The sequence below is a fragment of the Drosophila sechellia genome, chromosome 3R (genome assembly GCF_004382195.2).
Source record: "Drosophila sechellia strain sech25 chromosome 3R, ASM438219v1, whole genome shotgun sequence".
NCBI lineage: Eukaryota > Metazoa > Arthropoda > Insecta > Diptera > Drosophilidae > Drosophila > Drosophila sechellia.
Genome location: NC_045952.1, coordinates 7,679,469 through 7,700,090, shown reverse-complemented (window position 1 = coordinate 7,700,090; position 20,622 = coordinate 7,679,469). Strand labels below are relative to the sequence as shown.

The following is a 20,622-nucleotide window of genomic DNA, read 5'->3' as shown; positions in this document are numbered from 1 at the left end:
CATTCATCATTCAATGTCAGTCCGTTTCAGCGTCCGTAAAGTCATGCAAAACGTGACATATCTCAGTACCCCGATTCATATTTGTGTTTTGGTCGTGCCACCAGAATGGGCTCGTTGATGGTTGATTCTGGTGGTGACTTGAAACGCGGCGAATTAGTCGGCATTGCATCCATCTGGATTTGGATGCACATTCTAATTGGAAACCCGGCCAACTGTGGATTCAAACAGAGGCGTGCCCTTATGCGGAAAGTGCACTGTTAGTTTCCAGCTGTGAATCATAATTCCGGTACAAAGAGCCCGCATTGTGGGTGTTTGGAAAACTCTAATTGCCGCTGGAATTACTACGATCAAGGACTTTGGCCGCTGCCGATCGTGACGTATCAACCTGCAAAGACTTTGAGCAGTTCGCTAGTAATCACAATAACTGGTATGAGTCTGTGTGGTGCTGGCTTTACAATGGATATATTGTTGTCTTAAGAGAGTGGCAAAGAGCACACAGCTCGTTCGCTCTTATTTGCTTATTAAATTTTTGCTCGGCTCGAAGCTTATACATATAGTCGAATGCCAAGAGGAATATCATCAGTGCAAAGTCGAAAATCTGGCGGTAAACACTGTTGTGTCGCGATCCGCGAGAAAAACATAAAAAACAAAAGCAAAACAAAAAACTGAAAACGAAAAAACAAACAAAAGTGAGCACGATATATGATATATATGATCAAAGAAAGGCAAAATAACAAACGAAATATATACATATAACGCATACATTGGTATATGTAGATATATAAGTACATACATCGCGCCGAAATAACTTTAGAATAAACAGAACGCCAATTGAACTGAAAACACATGTATCAAATGCTGAAATTAAGAAACATTGAGAGAGAAACAAAGAAACGCTCTCTAAAAACTGTTCAACCAGTGCGAAGTTTTGAAGTTAAATTGCCATTCAGTTGTATCTCGAGATGGCAGCATATCTGTTTGTCCCATCTGCTCGATCGCAACTACATATCCATATCTGGTGGGGCATGAGCTTTGCGAGCGTTTTGCCTCATGATTATTGGCGTATCGGCAGCGGCTTGGCAAACTCGGCCAATGTTTATCGACTCGCTCTCGACCAGTTGGCCTTTTGTACGGCTTGTGCTTTTTGCCAGTGCAGCAATTTCTGAAAAATCGCATTTAATTCGTGTTTGTGTTATTTATCCCTCTCCCTCGCTCGTCTTTGGTCCGATTTTTTATTCAGTACTTCGCTATTGCCCTCGGATTTTGCCGGGTTGCTAAATATTCAAATTTTTATAGATTTTTTTTCCAAGATAACATTTATGGTGCTTCTTATTACCTCGCATTAAAGTTAAGTAAAAATATAAATGTTTATTTCTTGATAACGCCACTTTATAAAATACAGATTATTTCAATTCGCCTATGGTAAAACATGCGGCACTCTCACAATAACATTTTTGAATGCGTTGTTCAGCAATTCACATGAAATTTATATAAGAATGTTGCACATTTCCTCGAAAGTCATATTAAACTTTAAAATTAGAATAATACTTGGTAGTTTTGTTATATTAAAGTGGAAATGGATAACATTTTTTAATAATGAATATACACCCTTTCAAATAGATTTCATTGAAGTTTTTTTAATTTACACACCTATATTTTAATGTCATCAGCAAATGTCTTATGTTTGATTATACGTTAGATAATAACCAATGGCGCTGCGAGCTAGTATGGTAATATGAAAAGCCTTCAACAATTATAGAGAAGTGCCCATTGTCATTGATCAGAACAGCCGTTTAGGTGGGGAAACACATCTTTCAGCCAGTTAAACTCGTTTCTCAGACTGCGGGGATGCAAACTGGATCTGTCCCAGATCTTTGAGGACTGAGGACACTTCACAAGTAAGCCGCTTGCTCTGTTTCACTGGCGGTCGACTGAACTGCCGACAGCTCATAGCTGCTGATGTACTACATCAGTATCACTTATTCGGTAGATAAAGTGGGGCGGTGGCCTGGTGATTGGGCTGTCGGTTGCCGGTGGGACTAGAAACTCTTTCGACCCACCCAACCCACTGATATCAGCGAAAACGACAACCCACAGTTTGTTTGACTGCAGAGCGGAGGAGAGACGGCTAATGAGCAAAACGGCTTTTGTTTGTCTTTTTGGCCCCAAAGTTCTCCATCGCTGCTCTTCCTCGGGCTTCCAGCTAAGCAGAGTACCTGCGTAAACCAGTTTTTGCTAATTTGACAAAACACAAAGCAAACAAAATAAAATATATAAAAAAAGCCGACATATGTAAGCTTTTTGGTGCGGGGGTCTGGGCACAAATATGCTGTTTGTCTTTGGGCTTTTGCTGCTTTTTTGAGAACGAGTCTGAGACTAAGAGCACATAATTTCACCAACAGCAAACGAAACGTGTCGTCGTGCCGCTCTTTGTCTTCATTGGAGCTGAAAGTATCTGTAAGATACATTTCGCTTCGCACATAATTAAAGCTCTGCACGTGTCTACATTTGTGTGGGTGCCTACACTTGTGTGTGTGCCCCTTTGGTCCAAAAATGATTCAAGTTCAAACGTCTTTAAGAAGGGAAACCCCGTCTTTAGTTTGCATTACATTTTTATTTATTCTTCGCTTTATTCTTTTTCTGTTGAAATATTCTCTGTTAGCAGCTTGCTGACATCGTCTTACCCTTATCAGTCGTAGACTTCGGGATTTCCAAAATATCTGGGCTTCCACTGATATTACTCATTGCTCAAACACGGGTCATGAATCTTGACTCTTTATAACTTGCTCATGGCTCATCGTGGTTACTTTCCAGAAAGCAAGTGTTATTTATAAAGAAAATAATTACCCATTAAGGCATACTATGATATATATAAGGCAGCGGCAACCGTTTAATTGCATGTTGCACGAGCGAACAAATTGGTCGGCCAGTCTAACTTGGCTTATATTAAATTTCTCTAAGCCCAAAGCCACAGGCACGCGTCGAGAATTGAGGTTTGGTGATCACATACAATATTTCCCACGACCCTTGTGGCTTGTCACTCCTCTTACTCATTTACAACTGCGGTGAGTGAAATCATATTTTACTGAGATGCGGAAGCCGGGAAATTCCTCGTTTTATGCACTGCAAACTCGTTAGAAGTTCTATTTGCATACAGTAATAGTAATAACTATGGTTTATGCCATGCAGCAGTTTACTGAAACTCTGACGTAATCGAATTCAAAACAAGTCCTACTATTTGCATAGCCCATTTAATAGCTCATTTTTGTTCTTTTTGTTTTTTTTTTTTTGGCGCTAAACATCACACTAGCTGTCAACGGCCTTCAGTTTTCATTCGAATGCCAGGAAATTTCGAGCGCCTAAGAAGTCGTCAATTAAAACTCGAGCTTCCATCGTGTCTAAGTGTAATTTGATCGAAGCATTTCAGCAAATTCGTATAATTAAAACGACAAATTAATGGTTTTAGGTTGAATAGGTGTTGAGTTAAAGCTCTAGTGACGAAAATGAGTAACTTAGCTAACCCGACTGCGATTTCCAAATACGCTAACAAATTATATTTTTTGCAAATATTTAATGATGCCTAGTTTTTTTTCTAACCACGTACACATTCGTTGTTTAATTAAACTTTATCTTTTCAAGAAACTGTCTTCTAATTGTATAATTATAATATCATTGTGAAAACGTATAACCACAAATGAGTTCATAAAAAAAGTATAATTATACAATATAGCGTGTGCCATTTAGATCTAAGTAGCGATTTTTATATCCGCTGACTAATGAGCAGCAATTGTTAGATACACAGCCACTGAAATTATGAATGGGTTCAAAGTTTTGGAGCTCAAGAAAAGATCACTGAGTATTTGGTCATGCTCAGTGGCTTAGATGGTTTTATGTCACGAGGATGAGATCATATGTACGTATATAAAAACCATGAACAATGGCTCTGGCTGACTCTCTCCCAATCATTCTTGCCACCCGAGCTCATCGCAATTACCATAAGCCATTGTCTGCACCGGGAATCCTGATGGCTAATCACACTAAATTAAGTTGAAATGCGAATGATTCATTTGCGAACTCACATGTATTTGCCGATTTTTGGACACGCTTCACATTTTACCTGCCGAAATTCGCATTGTTTGTCACACTCGATTACCGCTGACCTTCCGACGGCGGACGTGAATTTGTATGCAAAGGGCGTGGCTCGACCCCGCCCATCAATAACACAAACTAAACGTCTCGACCTCGCTAATACCGGTGGCACGTGCTGATTACCAGCACTCCCCAAAACCCGTCACCCGAAATCCGAAATGCGAAACCCAAGCCCAATCGCAATCCCCATCCCTGCAGCCATCGAGTTTGCTCAGCGTGTTTTAATTAGTTCGGGATGGCAAGGACTAGGTTCGCATCGCAAAACGCTTTCGGTTTGACTAATTGACCGAATTCGGGGCGCTTGTTAGGGGCACACCCCTGCCAACAGCCCCATCAATCATCGAAAAGTCGAACATTTCGACACGCCTCTGATTTATTGAAATCGTGCAACGTGCCCCTGCATTTCGAACATAGCCAAATTGTAAGCTGCAAACTGCATTTCCATGGATGTGTCATATGGATGCCTAATCCTTGGGATTAGTCACCATCATCGTGGTTGACAAATGCCACCTCAAATGGAGCACAGTATCATTGTTTATTGATGGCAGAGATCTGATGAATGGGAAATTAGAAATGCTAAAGCTGTGTAAATGTTTTCCAACAAAGTAAACCGCATGAGGCAATACGAGATGAGCAATGTTCTTGCTCGACAGGTAAATAGGTTGGCCCCACCTGTGAATAATCCACACGAAAACCTCAAGTTAAGTAGATTTTGGGCCACCATTTTTGTTTCGGCCAAGTGACCAGATTGGACCGCATCTTGGCAAAAGTTTGTGGTCATTGGACTTTCGGTTTATGGGTCGCACACAATCCACAGATACTAACTGAGTTTTGTGGGCCACCTAAATAGCTCAATCAATAAGCAGCTACAACTCCAGGATATTTCCGGTCAAGTTGGGATCTTACATTTGACCATAAATTCACGGGCCCAAATGACAGCTAAAGTTTCTGCTCAAAACGCCAATTTGCTCGCTTTTAAATTGAATCGAAGCGTCGAATTCAATTATTAATTGAAAATTTCCAGCTTTAATGTTGAAAGAGAAAGCTGGCTCCTATTTTATGGATATATTTAATATGCACTGCGGCGCATTGCTATAAAGCCACTTAAAATTTAATGTATGAATCTTATGGGCCGCAATGGCTGGGAAGGGGGAATGGGGATGTTTGCCTGAGCCTGGCATTTTCATTAAAACTTTAAGTCACTTTTGGTGCCGTTATTTGATGCTACTATTTTGCATTATTCAAGAAACTGCCGCCCTCGCCGCAGTTGGGCAAACACAAGCTTCTCAAAGAGCCCAACACTCACACACACTCAGTTACGCTCATATGGGGAGGTTGCAAATCCTTCGGATTCGTCCTTGTCCTTGGCAGTATAGTAGGTATAGTAGGCCCGACAGGCAACACAAATAGACGTGTGCCCAAATACACAAACAAATGCGTAGCAAGGCACACATGGGACCCGAAAAAGGGAGACAGGAAGATGGAATCAGGATGGGATCCCTTCTACTCGGCCCGTTGAGCCATCGTTTGAACTTTGGCATTCAGAGCTGCGACGGAAAATGAGCTCGGATAACGAGGAGCGGGCTAAACAAATATATTGAGGGTCATATCCATACGAGGAGTGACAAAGGACAGACTGGCAGGCAGTCCAATCGAAGCCGCAGTTTAGCAGCCGCACAAATGCGGAAGCGTGCAGCATCAGCAATAAGTGGTAACCAACAGTGAGTAACGGCTACAGCGGCCACCATAATGGCAATCTGTCAGCTCTGGCAAAACTAAACAATGGCCGCAACACACACACTCACACACAAACCCACTCATATGTGTGCACGCGGAATGGACAGGATAACGCATCCAGCCAGCGAGACAAATTGACAGACAATTTAGCTGTCAATTGTGCGTTGCCCGCTCGGTCGACAGTTGAACCAACATCCTGCCATTCGACGAAGGACATTATTAGGTTTGCCCCACTGTCAGACAGACAGAGGCCAGACCCACGCGAATCACATAATTCCAGCTTGAAATTCATCGATGAGGCATATTCATATGCATTCATTGGCCAGAAAGGTATAAATGGAAATAAGCGCATTTTCATTTGCATGAAAGTCATATATCAATCCTAAAATGTATGTATGCATGATTTGGTGTAAACACAGGCAATTAAAACAAATGCTTTCATGCTCTGTCTTTTCATAAAAAGAATAATACGAATAAAAATCTGAAATATATAAATTAAAGGATAGGTGTACCCAAAGTTCACGTCCACAAAAAGTAGTACATAAAACTCAGTTAGAGCACACCGGCAATCGTAAATCTCCGTGTTGTCTTTAATCCGAGCAACAAATGCAAAGCACGCAGAATAAAAACGGCTATTTGCCGGATGACAGTTGAGCCGATCCGGCTGCAGGACGCCCAGAGTGCTTAGGGCGTTTGTCGGTGGGACAATGAATACGCCATTGTAAGTAGCTGTAAGCACAGCTGCTTACTGAGGGGCATTTATCATACGCCGCGTGGGCCAGGCGTTGACATAACAATTAAGCGAATTGGCGGTGCTTAGCGGAGGATGGGGGTGGCAGGGACAAAATACCTGGGCTGATAATCGCCACCTTCAGCTATACTTCATAACGACAGGCTGCCACTGACATTTACCATTCCTTTTCGTACATTTTGCCGCGGCAAGGATATTTATGTTCTTGCCACTTCCTCTTGGCCAAGACATTCGGATCTCGCTGGCTGAGTGCATATAATTTCGCTGGCTTTAGCTTCGTCTTTGCCTAACTTTTGCAATTAGAACTGCAGCCAAGTAGCCAAGTAGGCAAGTGGTTGCTCACAAAGTGCCATCAACTTCGGCGGCACTTCAAGTGGTTGTGGAGCACCAGCTCTCCAGACCACAACCACCTAGTGCTTGGCAGACTGGCACTTGTTGTGCTTTTAACATGTTGATATTGTTTTCCTGGCCACCCAAACTCCACCCATTCCTTTTGATCCCACCTCCTCGCCCTCCTGCTCCTGCCTGTAATTTTCGCTATTTTCGTTTGCGGCTCGTGCCGCTGTCACATGGCAAATCTCGAATGTCGGGCATCTGGAATGAAGTTAAGTTCCCATGAATGTGTCAGCCCGTCTGTTTTTGTTTCCCCTCGTTATTGTGCCTGTTTGTTGCCATCAGCGAGGACCAACCAGAACATACAGGACAAAGCCCAATGACAGTTGGGATACATGCTGCACTGGTCATCCTTTGTGCGCCGACGTCCCTGATGTACGTTGAAAGACCCAGCCACCTTGATAAGCAAGTTCCGAGGCCCACCTACACCAGCCACTCCACTCAAATCCCTTGACTCGGGCCGAAGGTGGAGCCAATTGACTTTTCTCAATGCAACTGATCACTGAAATGTGGCTTACAGTACGTATCCTCCTTCAACTCGGCCAGATGTTTTATAGAAAAATATTGCAATGTACTGCCTACATTTCGACCCGGAATGAGCAAAAAAGACCTGACAGAAATGGGGGAAAAACATTTTCCACTTGCATTGTTTTCCACTGGTGGTTCATGATGCCCCACTTTGCTCTGTGTGTGTTTGTGTGTGAGTGTGCGTGCCGCATAAATTTCATTTTGAACAATAATAAGAAAAGTTGGTGTCGTTGGCCTGCAGGGCAGGCTTCCAGTCAGATCAAAATCACAAACGGCAACAATGGTGGTGTTTTTGTGTGAGCATTAAATAACAAAAACACAGAAACAAAAGTTCGGTGAGGAAGACAAAAAACAGAGAGCGAAAAAAGCGGGCGACAGCGTGCCAGGGCCATGTTACGTATACGCACCATTGAGCGGCCAAATCGCATTACGCATTCGCCATGTGGTCGGTGCAACCTTAATTACAATCCCCCTTGCATTCGCCCAGCAGGAGTGACCCACATTGATCTCACATCGACCGGAACATCACAATTATGCAGTATGCTCGGAATTTTAATGCTTTCATGTGGATGCCACCACCTGACGGCATTTGCATCTACGTGCCTCGCCGTGATGTGTGACACTTTGACACTTGAATAGAGCTAGGGATACGCCCAGGATAACTCTGTCTTCGCCTCTGTGGCGACGTCATGCTGTAAGCCAATTAGGTGGAACAAAGGCAACCACATCTAACGCCATCGCCACGTGTTGCTCTGGCATAAACAATTTATGAGCGAATTCTTTCGAAGAAAATACCATCAGGGCAAACCGCAAACACTCGGTACGCACAAAAAGTATTAAAAAACTTAATAATCATTATATTTGGAGAGGGGGATTTACTCACAATTTTTTGCTGATCATTAGCAACGTCGTCATGATGAGCGTAGCAAGAAAAAAGCCAAACCGTTTATTGCGTATTTTTAGGTCAGAGCAAACAGTGGGTTCAATATGGCACGAGGCCGGAGTCCCGATTGAAGTATCTTCTTACCTCGCTGCATGTTTTCCCCACTGCCTTTATTCGCATCTGCAATGAGTTTTCCGACTTTGATGAGTTTGTGCTTGCTCGCCCGGGGCCAGCAACCGAATTTCCATATCAATTAGCAGCCCTGGCTCCGATCGAACATTTCCGGATGTTTGCGCAGCCCCACCGCTAAAGTATACCCTATCTATATCTGTATTTGAATAAATAAAAAACTAATGAAATCCGATTTTCCGTGCCACTTTATGGCTCTGCCCGCTATCCAGTTACTGGCCAGCAAAACAAAGTATCTAAAGGCGGAGGCCACGGAACATGTTGCTTCTAGGACACTGGGCAGTAAAACTCTGGACTTTTGCCTGTCCAAGGAAATTGATTTTTTCATAGAGATTGCTTATCAATAAATTTCGTTTACGAGTCCATAAAAATTCATTTTTTGGTTTAAGGCCGAAAATGTTTTAAACGTGAGCCTAATAAGAAGTATTCGGAAAAATTGTATGTGAGCATCTATGAATATCTATATATCACAGTCAAGATATATATTTTTTGGATACATTTTTTTTTTAGTCAATTTGCTTTGTAACTAAACATGTTTAATATATTTAGATAAAAAACGTAGATATATTTAAATAAATGGGATATTCGAAAACTTATCTTCTGTCGCCTACAAAAATCTTTTGAAATATTTTCGTGGTTTTGAACTCTCTCTGCTGTTGGCCAGTGTAATCGACCTCGTTGGCAGCTTGTTGGCGACAGGAGCAGGAGGTGCGCCACACTCGGCTGCCCACATCATCTTTTCGGTCCACAATGGGCGCACTTACGGGCAGCGGGCCCGTGTTCCGGCCCAGGTCACAGTTCATCCGGGTTCAGCTGGGCTCCGTGTACCTGAAGGTGGCAGTAGGTTAAATTGCATTCGCCCCGTTGCCGATAACTTTCTAATGAGTGGTAATCGACGTTCGGCTTTATGTGTGTCCCGGTCTGGTAGATACGGGGCGTATGTGGTACGAGGTTTGCCGCTGGTGTCGATGTGGATGGCAGAATTCGGAGAGGGTCCTTTTTGTGGCAACATGCTCTTGAAATTTAATTTGCCTTTGTGAAGCGCCAGAAATGGTCGCTGCAGTGCCACAAAATGTGCGCTGAGGTGAGTGCTGCAAGGACTGTGCATATAATTATGAAAATTGTCAGTGGACAGCAATCGTGCTATGAATAATGCACCATTTGGCTCTGGCTTAATTAAAAGCGTCATATTTCATATGGCTAATGGTCGAGCTGTTTTTCTGACCTGCCAGGGGATTTTCTTTACCCAAATTTTGATGGGTTATACCACTTTTTATCACATCAACTAAATCCAATTAGGCAGGGCTGCCAGTTATTCACTTAACCATGCTAAAAATATACCTTATGCAAACTGGTAGCCAACATATGGCCCAGCAAATTGGATTACTGAGGGCTAAAAAAAACTAAAAGTAATACAAAATTCGAAAAGCTGTCAGTGCCCGAAAATTGCGGTCATTGGGAAAAAAAACATCCAAACTGAATATAGAATATTTCACAGAAAACCAATTAAGTGCGAATTTTTTGGTACAGTTCCCACTGTCAGTGATAATATTAAAATTGAATATTTAATAGGAATTCTATGGACAGTGATGTCTGGTGTTTGGTGCTTTTATTTTCCAGATTATTCATATTTATGATGCAGCGCCTGCCGCTTGTGTTTTTCCCCTTTTTGCCAGCTGGTTTTCCATGTTCATTTATACATCGGCCACTTGTGGCACGCTCGAATTGCCGTTGTTGTAGCAACAAATGGGGTTGGCTATTCGCCAACAAACTTACAATTTCCGTTGGCTATTCACAAATTTGGGAATCAAGTTTTAGTTGCTGCTGCTTCAGGTTCTTATGTTCTTGCCGTTCGTGTTCTGACCCAATATTTTCAGCTTCAATAAACCGGTTTACTTGTGTGGCTCAGCACCCCGTTGTCCAGGATTTCGATAAAAGTGCTGCTGTGTGTGTGAGTTGAGGATATGCACAATGTGTGTGGAGTTGCATCGTGGAATCTGTTAGTATACTTTTATGGGCAACAACTGCTGCCGGAAGAAGGAATGCATTTCATTTTGCCATATTTATATCGGTTTATTCGCCCCTACTTCTTCCCTTCTGTTTTACAACAAATTTGAATTTAGCAATCACCGCAAAAATGTTGGGGCAAAATATGCAAACAGTTTGGTAATTATTACGTGCAAATTAAATTAGTAAACTCGTCAGTCAATGAATTTTCAATTACACACCAAAAACTTAAAAATATGATTTTCATGCGGAATGTTCGGGTTCGCGTGTTTTATGATCTAACATAGTATATAAATCATCCGAAGTTCCACGCCCTTCTTTTTCCTCCACTATGGAGGATGAATTCCTACTAGATGAATTCCTACGGTTTCAGGTGTTCTCCCTAGCTGGTAAGCCAATGCCTTTTCTACTCTAATTGGTTGTCTTGTTAGCGGAAAAGACAGTTCGAAATTTTCTACTTAATAACGAAACGGAACCCACAGGTATGAACAGAATGTTTACTTTGATAGGAAAGTTTCATAGGCCAATGATACCAAACGAATACATTTAATACTAACAGGTCAACATCTAAAATGTGTACCAATGATTCAAATGCTTTTCAAACAAAGTGTTCTGCACAGCTGTCAGGGAAATTATGGTGAAATTACGTACTTTTTCCTAAGAATTCTCAATAAATGTATTGTCATTATATCTATGACGTAGAACCTCGGTGATATCTTGTTTGCCAAATTGAAGGCATTTTCTTATCGCGGCTGCGAAAATGAGACATCAAAATTTCAAAACATCTGTTCAGTATTCTCTCACCTATATCAGAGCAGATTTAGGCATTTGCTGCAGTCTGATTTCAACATTCAAAGTGTAAGAACAAAATCGGAAGTATTGAAATAAGAATTCGTTTCGATTAGTCAGTCAGTCGGTTAGTTCGAGCAACAGAAATAGCACAGAAATAGTCGGCTTTGGAATATTAAAAGGCTAAAGGCGGCTAGAGTGCTTGGCCATTGTGTGCGGTGTCGAACAAGTTTTTCCGCTTGGAAACGCTCGGCGAACAGGACCTCATTGGGTTACGACTGGCAGCTTCCGAAGTGGCCGGGAAAAAATAAAATAGTTATAAAAAGAAATAAAATAAAATAAGGAATGAGGATGGCAAGTGGGGGTGGCGAGTAAAAAGCAAAACAGAAAGCCAACGAAAGTAATTCAAAAGTTTGCCACAGAGCAGAACGGGCGGCAAAAGCCAAGAAAAATGGAACTCAACTTGATGTCTAATTTAAAACAAACCCCAAAACCAAGCCGGGGCAAACCGAGCCAAGCCAGATCCTGATCCCGATGCCAGAAGCCAGAAGCCAAAACGAAACCGCAACAAAATTTACAACTTCAAAACTTTGCCAACGGCGGCTGTCCTGCCTGATGTGTGTTTGAGTTTTGAGTTTCGGGAGAATGTTATTTGTGTTTTTTTTTGTATGGTTGAGGGGGGACAGGGCCAAGTACATAATTGAGATTGAAGTGCAGGAACAAAGTTGAACTAATGCACAATCTTTGCTGGCTGCCAATTGCAGACCCGCCAGCCAACCGAAGGAGATGAATCGAACTTCGCTGTCCAGTGGCAGCACCAGCCGCAGACTTCCGGCTCTCTTGTTTGTCCTGCTGCTCTGCCTGGTGGCCAGGACCAACGGTCGTCCTTCGACAGAGGACGAAAGCGACTTGGCCATCATTCCGCCGGATGCCGACAATGTGGAGGTTTGTGTTCGGGTCGAGCGTGAAATCCAATCCGGCGTTCCTAACAATCTCCCTTTTGGCAGATCCATAAGGTTAAAATAGTGAATGGTGTCATGCAGGAGGATCATCCGGTTATCATGTACAAGGAGGACTTCGTCAGCGAGGATTATGGTGAGAAAAACAAGATACAGAACGGCATTGAAATCTCACATGCTCTGACCTTTTACTATGTATTTCTTTAATATGTACTATCCTTTCGTATAGATCCAACAAAAAGCGAAACCAATCCTAGTCACCACAAGAAGCATAAGCGGACGCGGCTCCATCATGCCAAGCAAGTAACAGATACACAAAAGATGGAGGACCAGATACTGTTCGATATACTGCCTGACAAGCCTATCGTCCTGGAAGAGGACCTCAAGGCTCTCCCCCAAAGCAAAGTTGAGGCTGCCCAACTGGCGGAACCCATCAAGGAAGAGTGGCTGGCCAAGCATCCCAAGAAGTACCACAGTCGCCAGCGACGACAGGCCCATGGAAGCTATGAGAAAGTCCTGCAGTACTACTATGGCACTCCGGAAATAAAATTTGTGTCCCCCTTAACCTACACTCAGTAAGAAGAATGCACATTCAGTGGCATGGATGAGCACTTACATGGTTATTTTCTCAACCATTTCAGTTTTCGCATTTCAGTGAAGGGTAAGAAACCTCATCTGGTGGGTCCTCCGAATCGTAGGAATCAGGGCCAAGAGAATATCCCAACACCAGACTCAGTCGGTTCTAGAGGAGAATTTGATTTAGAACACAATTCAAATCAAGCGGATGCGGATTTCTCGATCTACAACCGGTCGTCTACTACTACTCCTGGGCCAGTCTTTCAAATCAATGATAGCGACTTTGGTAAGTTGAGAAATACCCTTTAATTCCCTTAAATTTGGATCAGTTGAAAACATGGCTTTTCGTGTATGTTATTGTTTTAAAAATGACTGAACTCATTCGAAACGTGATTAACATAGGTCTTTGCCATCTAACCACCTCTCAATTTGCTCTCTCCGACTATCGCTTTGTCTTTCCAATCGCCCTGACCTTTTACCAACTTTTCTAAATAGTGACCTCGGCACCATCGGCACAATCGGCACCATCGTGGCGTCCGCCGAACGGCCTCCTCCGGCCGCCCCCCACCCGGGCCCCCGTTGTGGGACTGCCCACCCTGCGGCCCAATCAAAGGCCGCTCCCACAGACAGCTGGGGTCGATAGTGAGCCCAAGGTCAGCAGGTGTGTGTGGGCGATCGTCAACTGCTGCACGGGCGAGAGCAAGAAGGTGCGGTACAACTGCTTCGAGGAGTTCGGATGCCATGGAGCCTTCTGGGACATCAATCCGTGTGCCGATGAGGGCGTGAAGCAAGGTGCGCTCACCAAGGTCCTGGACGCCTTCCAAAACCAATAAGCACTGAATTGATCCACTGACTTGGTCAGATTGTCTCAAACGCAAGCTTAATTTATTTTAAACATAGATTAAGTTACAGCTTTTGTAAATATACACCTTTCGGCTTAGCATTTTCATAACAATATTTCGAATTTTAAAGCATAACAGTATCACTAAAAGGGTGTCGTGAATAATTAAACTTTAATATTGAAGAGTACACCAATGCTGAATAACTATGCTAATCAAATGCGTTACTCGTTTGGATACTTTAAATGTTGATGCAATGCGGAGATTTCTAAGGGTGCGTAGATATGGTAATGGGTATCTCACAGTCGGAACACTCGACTGTACCATCCTTTTATGTTTTCCTTCTTTTTATTTTTATTTAAGCTTCCATAACCCGGTGAAGGACACAACTAACAGAGGGTTTGGTTTCCAATTGCCACACACATCGATTTTATCAGCTGTGCTGTCAATTATCGCATCCACTTCGTTACATCCAAAAACCAAATTAAAATTTATCCATTTACTCTTACGACTTGAATATGTTTGTTTAATTGGTTGCCAATCGAGTGTCCAGACATGTAATCCGCTGCCAATTCAATTGCAATTACACAATCCCTTCAGCCATATCAATTAACCAGCTGCCAGGAGTCCATTGGCCATTGATGCTATATCTTTTAATTGGCCGTCTATATCGTGCCGCAGAACACAATTTACACCTGCAAATCCAATTGCAGCTGGATTGTTTTGGAAACACACTAAAGGATATAATTATGTATCTTGTTCCTTCATAATTGGCACATGCATGCACACGTACACAGAACCAAATGATTTGGTGTTTTACTAAGCGTAATTAACTTTTCAAAGAGATATATGTATATGTACGCCCTTGTACTTTGGTAGCATCGAATGTCTTGAATAATCAGATTAATAAAATTAATACAACAACGCAAGAGATCCTTACTAATTCGCAATAAAACCGCAATTGTTATAATAAATACTCAATCAGGTTTCGCGGTGTATGTGCTCCAGCTGCTGTTGTTCATTACAGCCCAAACTCAAGCGCGTTGTTTCATTAATGGAGCTCACAAACAGAGGCTCCCAATTGGCGAGAGTGCACACAAACATAGTCATACACCATCGAGCACCCACCAACTTGCACCTTAGCCCATGGTTTACATGCTGATGCCTCTTAATTGCAGCTGAACTCGTGCCCCTAGTCGGATTCTCACCGCCCGTGCCTGCTCCATCCATGCCAGGCCGTCGTCCGTCCTCCAGGAAAGGTAAGGCTGGCAAACCAAACCGCAAAACCCACGTCCGCCATTCACAGACCGACACTCGAATCCCGCTTCCCTTGCAGATGCCTTCCAGTTTCCCAAGGACATCGGCTACCAGGAAAACAGCAAGTGCCAGCGCGCATCGAAGATCTGCTGCTCCCAGAGAAATATTGAATCCCTGTTCGAATGTTTTCACCACCACGGCTGCACCGAGAACCTCGCAAACATTATCTCCACCTGCTCCTAGGAAACGGGGATGTCAATGCTCCACATGTGTCCACATATGCATTGCAAATTTGCCTGCTGCACGAGCCTCGCGTTTCGATAGCCCCATTTGCAACCTTTAGGATTCCCGGATTAGTCTTGGAACTTGCTTATTAAATAATAAATAACTTCTAGTCGGCTTCTAGTCCCCACTGGCAAGGGGCTGGCCCAAATTATTAAAGAATATTCTGTATGGAACTAACCAAATTCGTGATTTTTGTTTATGATTCGTCGGCATATGGATAAAAATATATATACAGACATTTCCAATTAAAGCATTTGAGGCAACCAATTAAAGTTAATTATTTTTCTCATGCCTTTTTGTCTTTCAAAAGGGGGAGGAGGAATGACATATTTTTCATATTTTTTCCAATTGACTTAAATGTTTTATTTCCTTACACTTCATTGAAGATAAATTGCATAAATTTAGTATTAATTGTTTACTACTTAGTAAGCAATTGCATTTCTAGAAACTAATTTCCGTGCAATTGATGGTCGCAATTGAAGATTTTCCCCACCCTTCATTTATTTCTTTTCCATCGCCAGCGAAAGTCCTTTTCCCCAACACCTCTTGAGAAAAGGTCCTAGATAACGGTACAAAGCAGGACAGCGACAGCTTGACAACAAATCTCCGCTGAGTTAATTTGCCAGCCTAATGTCATTTCCCGTGGTATTCAGGGACCCAATCGCAGGACGTAAGGCGATTACGCAGTGCCACGCCCAACGCCCCCTTTTCGAATTGTGTTCAGCTGAATGGATCCGTTTCTTAAGTATTTTGTTGAGGGCATCCATGATGGGCTTACGTTTGGCAGGAATTAAGTCCACGGCACTTGGACGCTGCTAGTCTAAACCTTTTTCGCAGGAACATTCTGAACTTATTTATATGATTGGGCTGAACAAAACATCTAACTTTGTTCTTTTAAAATATTATAGTTTCCCTTCTTTTGATTCAAAACATAAAATTGCAACACAATAATGTATTCTAGATACTTTATAAGTTAAGTAAACCATTGAGAGATCCTAAAACTCTTTGACTAGATTTAAGCAACAATAATAATCTCAAAGTCCAAATATAGTGCATTTCAAAGTGCTTGCCGGTTTTTCTCAGTGCATGGACTACTTACCGCTTCCGCTGTCGTAGGATCTGGTGGTGGAGCCACTGGTATTAGAGCGCTTTATCTCGCGTCGCCCCATTTTGCTTGCGGTCGGCTGCAGGTACTCCGGGTTCTGAGGCTGGTGTGTCTGGTGATTGGGCGGCTGTTGATCGGGATCCCTGGACACGTGGCACGTGGCAAGGAGCGCACAGGCCGTGGAGGCAGCCGCTCTGGCAACAGCCGAGCTGTACTGACCACCGACTGTGGTGCAGGGGGGCTGCTGCTGCTGCTGGTGGTGCTGGTGCTGGTAGTGGTGTTGCTGCAAGTTCAGGGACGGCGTGGAGACTGCGGTGCGTCCGCTGTGGTGCAACGACGCCTGGACAGGAGCGGTGGGCGGGAACTCAAAGTAGTTGGCCTGCAGATGATTGGACAGCAAATTGATGGCCGGTTTGGTGGCCAAGCCGCTTGAGTTTTCCGCGTGGCTGGTGTGACTGGAGCTGCTGCTGCGCCTGTGCTGGTGGTTCTGGTACTGCGGGTGGTGCGGCAGTGGGTGGTGGTGTGGATGCGGATACGGATGCGGATGCTGGGAATTGGAATTGGAATGGGGCGGAGTGCTGCTGCTGCTGCTGGCGGGATTGACTTGGTGCGGCGTGGGCGGCGGCGGGGGACAGGCGTTGTTGATGCTGCTGCTGCTGGCGGAGGATGATTTGCGCAGTGATGATGGTCTCAACCCTTTGACAGGGTACAATGGGTACTATCGTCCGGCAACGCGTACCCAATCGCGGTGGTCACTGTTGTACCAAATACCTGGAAAATATCAAAATATTTGCTACAAATATTCTGTATGTTGAGTTTTGATTGTTGAAACATATGGCTATTGTAAAAGTAAATCATAACGATAACGCACCGCATCCAGTATTTTGAATAATATATTTATAATACTCAAAGTTTAACACTTACATTTTTAATAAATGTAGATTAGGAAATGAATGAAACTGAACACTACTGATTTCTGTTAAGCAATATCCTCTACAATTTCAGATAGAGCAATATATGACAACCACCAAAAAGATGTGCTGAACTGTGCTATGTAATCGCTATTGTGTCCCATCGATAAGGAGACATTAACTGCATTCACACACAAAAGCACACACATGTGTAGCGGGATTTGGGGCAAAGTGCACTTAAAGCCAATTCCAGTGTCGACGCGTGTCCTGCATGACAACGCAGATTGCTCATACGCCCCGTTAATGTCCGCCATTAGCAACGCCATTTGGGACAGCTAGGCCATCGTCGCACAGTGGTTCCCATTGTATGAGGTAGACACTTGGAACTGAGCACAACATTTCTTATATAAAAGAATCAGCCGAATCAGTATGGAAAACTTTTTTGTTTTTAATTATTTTGCAACGAAAACTTGGAATTCTACATAAGAAATTAGTATATATATAAAGGGCGAGCTTAGCGAAAATTGTATGCTATATCATATAGCTGCTATAGAAGCAATCAGTTGAAAATCGTGATTTTGTTTGAAAAATCATTTTGTCGCAAACAATATTGGATGAAAATTTTTCATTCATTTAATAACAACAACCACAAAATAATTGTTTAGGTCATATACATTAATATACTTATATTTTAATTATTCAAAATTCAACTAAACACAACAGTAATTTACACACAATACAGAACGCCGAACACAAAATTTTTTTTTAACCAATAACCAAATACCATTATTTATTATACGAATGCCTTCCATTTCAGAGTAATGTCGATTTTAAAGGTTTTTTTATTGACTTTACGGACAGCTTCACTTGCAAGTTGCTCACGCTGCAATAATAGATTGATATCATGCTGTCTCTTTCGATGCTATTCTTGAAGCGGACAGTTAGAGCAAAACAAAAACATGAATAAATTTGAATAGCTAGATCAATTAAGAGAAAGTAATCAAACATTTAAAGTCAAAATTTGGACTTTGATTTTTTTATTTTTGGCCTATGGGCGAACCACTGTGCGTCGGCGTCAATTTTGCCAAATATTTGGCACATGAAATCATTTGCGCTAATAAAATTGTACGCCCCTTGGGCGGTCGGTCCATTGATTTCCTGTAAAACGCCAGCCCACAAAAACTGACCACACACTCCCCGTTGGGCGCCACATACCCGGCCACCACAAAAACAACCGCACGGTAATCGCCTCTAATGGCCGGGCATTAAGATTCACAGAGAAAGGCCATTAATATCTATGTTTGGGCGGCAAGTGCCAAGGATTAGTCGATGTTTGCCAATCAAAATTGATTAAGTCGCGACGACAATTGAAAATTTAATGAAGCGAAGTCATGAAAGAGCCCTTCTAGTTGCAAGAAAAACTAATTAGGGCCGGGTAGTGTGGGGAAATACATTTGTTTACCCAGTTGGAAACTGATTTTTGCTCCCTTAAGGGCTCACTTTACTTTTCCTCGCAAGTCAAACTCGACAAATCATCGAACAGGCAATGCAATAAGTCCCAGACATCGGCAATAGAATCAGTGCATATTGAATTAGATGCAGCAATTGAGGGGGCATCCACATCGTTGCCTTGCGACAGTTCAACAGGTTGCGCCAGGTTGAGCCAAGTTGCCGATGGTAAAATCAATTGATTAACTGGAAGCGCATCAAATCGAGTCAGCGACAATACATGTGGGCCAGGCAAATAGAATTGCAGCTGCATCGGTGCGATGCACTATTGAATTATGGCCAGCCAGTCAGGCAGCCTGCAAGTCCCAGGTGGCAAATCAGCACTCGCAAATAAGGCAGATGCTCGCTCAAAGACAACTCGATCCGACCCGAGCCAAATGCAATTTAAGTTAATGGGATTCTCGGAAAAGGAGTCCGTCCTCCTCCTGGTCAGAACCAGCTGGCGTTTCCAACTCTGCACTTGTCCCCCCTCACAAACAAAGCCGATTCTTGGGCCCCAATGCTCCCAGCATATTTTCAACATTTTTGAGTTCCTTTCTTGACCATGATTTTACAGAATTGTTGCATTAACTTTAAATATCAGAGCCTATTAATGGATTTGGGTACCTAATGAGTGAGCACTTTTCGTGAGCACTTTTCAGGGATTATTTATTGTGAGCCCTAGGCTAGAAGCTATCTAAAAAAATATTATATATTTGCCATCATAATAACTAATAATCTGACTATAAGCTGGAACATAAGCAGATAATCCAACGACTAAGCATTAACAATAATTACCAATCTGAAACAATTAGGACATCATATTTATAAAATCTTTTCATTAATCCACAAATTTCGAATGATGCACAATAAAAAACTTTGAATAGCTTGAAGTAGGGTACATAAAAGTATTCATTTTAGTTTATAGAAACCTTAGAGTTTGACCTGTCACTTTGTTTGATATATGTTCTCATTGAGAATGCGGAATGGAATGCACTAGATCGGTTTTCAGGCAAAAGCTTCTTTTCGTCCTGCAGATGTTGCGTGTAATCGGCCTCCATGCGAATTACCATAACACGACACCAGAAAAGAACACAAAAAGCAGCATGCACACAGATACGCCACACAGATATGCACACAGACACACTCACACACGTGCGCAGGGATATCCGTGTGCCAGTTCGAATGAATCTCAGTTTGCAGTTGGCCAACTGAAGCGTAGACAAGCAGCTCTTTAAGTTTGAGCTAGACTTCTGCCCCGCCACCCGTTTGTTAAAGGAACGAATTAAGGCGTCAAATTGTTAGACAAGTTCCTGGGCCGACTCTGCTCCAGCTTCGCCCGTGGATAGATCAAAGTTCCGCGCTTCGTATATGTATATCCAACAGATGAATACACACTAGGATGTATGGAAGGTCCTTCTGCGTACGTGTGTGTGTGTTGCGAACTCCGACGTGGCTTATGCCCACAGCCCTGACAATGCCTTTTAATCAATTCCCCGAGTCGGTCCATCAATAAGCGACGGCGAAGTGCCCGGAAAATGCGAGTTTCCTTTCCGGCTGCCTGCGCGTGCTTTCCTTTTATTTCTGCCATTCGGCATTTTTCTTGTTGTTTGCCCGGCATATGTATGTCAATTTTTCTAATGAGCTAGCAAAAATAAGCAAAGTTAGGCCCTTTTCTGCATTTCGATTTAAAGCGCTTTGAAGAATTCTCATTTTATTCTTTCGATTGAAATATTATTTTCTTTTTTTCGCTGGGGACATAAAAGTAATATAAGC

General features: G+C 42.8%; 2 protein-coding genes across 3 annotated transcripts in view; one reads left to right on the top strand and one right to left on the bottom strand.

Annotated features, from left to right (window-relative positions):
- The window catches only part of LOC6620081 (angiomotin), a 37,769-nt gene that overhangs the window by 5,245 nt on the left and 11,902 nt on the right, over positions 1 to 20,622 (bottom strand). Inside the window, exon 2 of the mRNA XM_002044257.2 lies at positions 16,442 to 17,165. Coding sequence (XP_002044293.2) covers positions 16,442 to 17,165 — 724 coding nt within the window. The remainder of the gene's footprint in view (positions 1 to 16,441; positions 17,166 to 20,622) is intronic.
- On the top strand, positions 578 to 15,592 carry LOC6620082. Of its 2 annotated transcripts, XM_002044258.2 has the most exons (8): positions 578 to 689; positions 12,191 to 12,371; positions 12,434 to 12,521; positions 12,615 to 12,960; positions 13,027 to 13,247; positions 13,457 to 13,753; positions 14,979 to 15,059; positions 15,137 to 15,592. In XM_002044258.2, the coding sequence occupies exons 2-8, from the start codon at positions 12,213 to 12,215 to the stop codon at positions 15,298 to 15,300; spliced, it is 1,356 nt and encodes a 451-aa protein (XP_002044294.1). In that variant the 5' UTR covers positions 578 to 689; positions 12,191 to 12,212; the 3' UTR covers positions 15,301 to 15,592. The 2 variants fall into 2 exon arrangements, with proteins under 2 accessions (XP_002044294.1, XP_032576848.1); XM_032720957.1 differs by lacking the exons at positions 578 to 689; positions 13,457 to 13,753.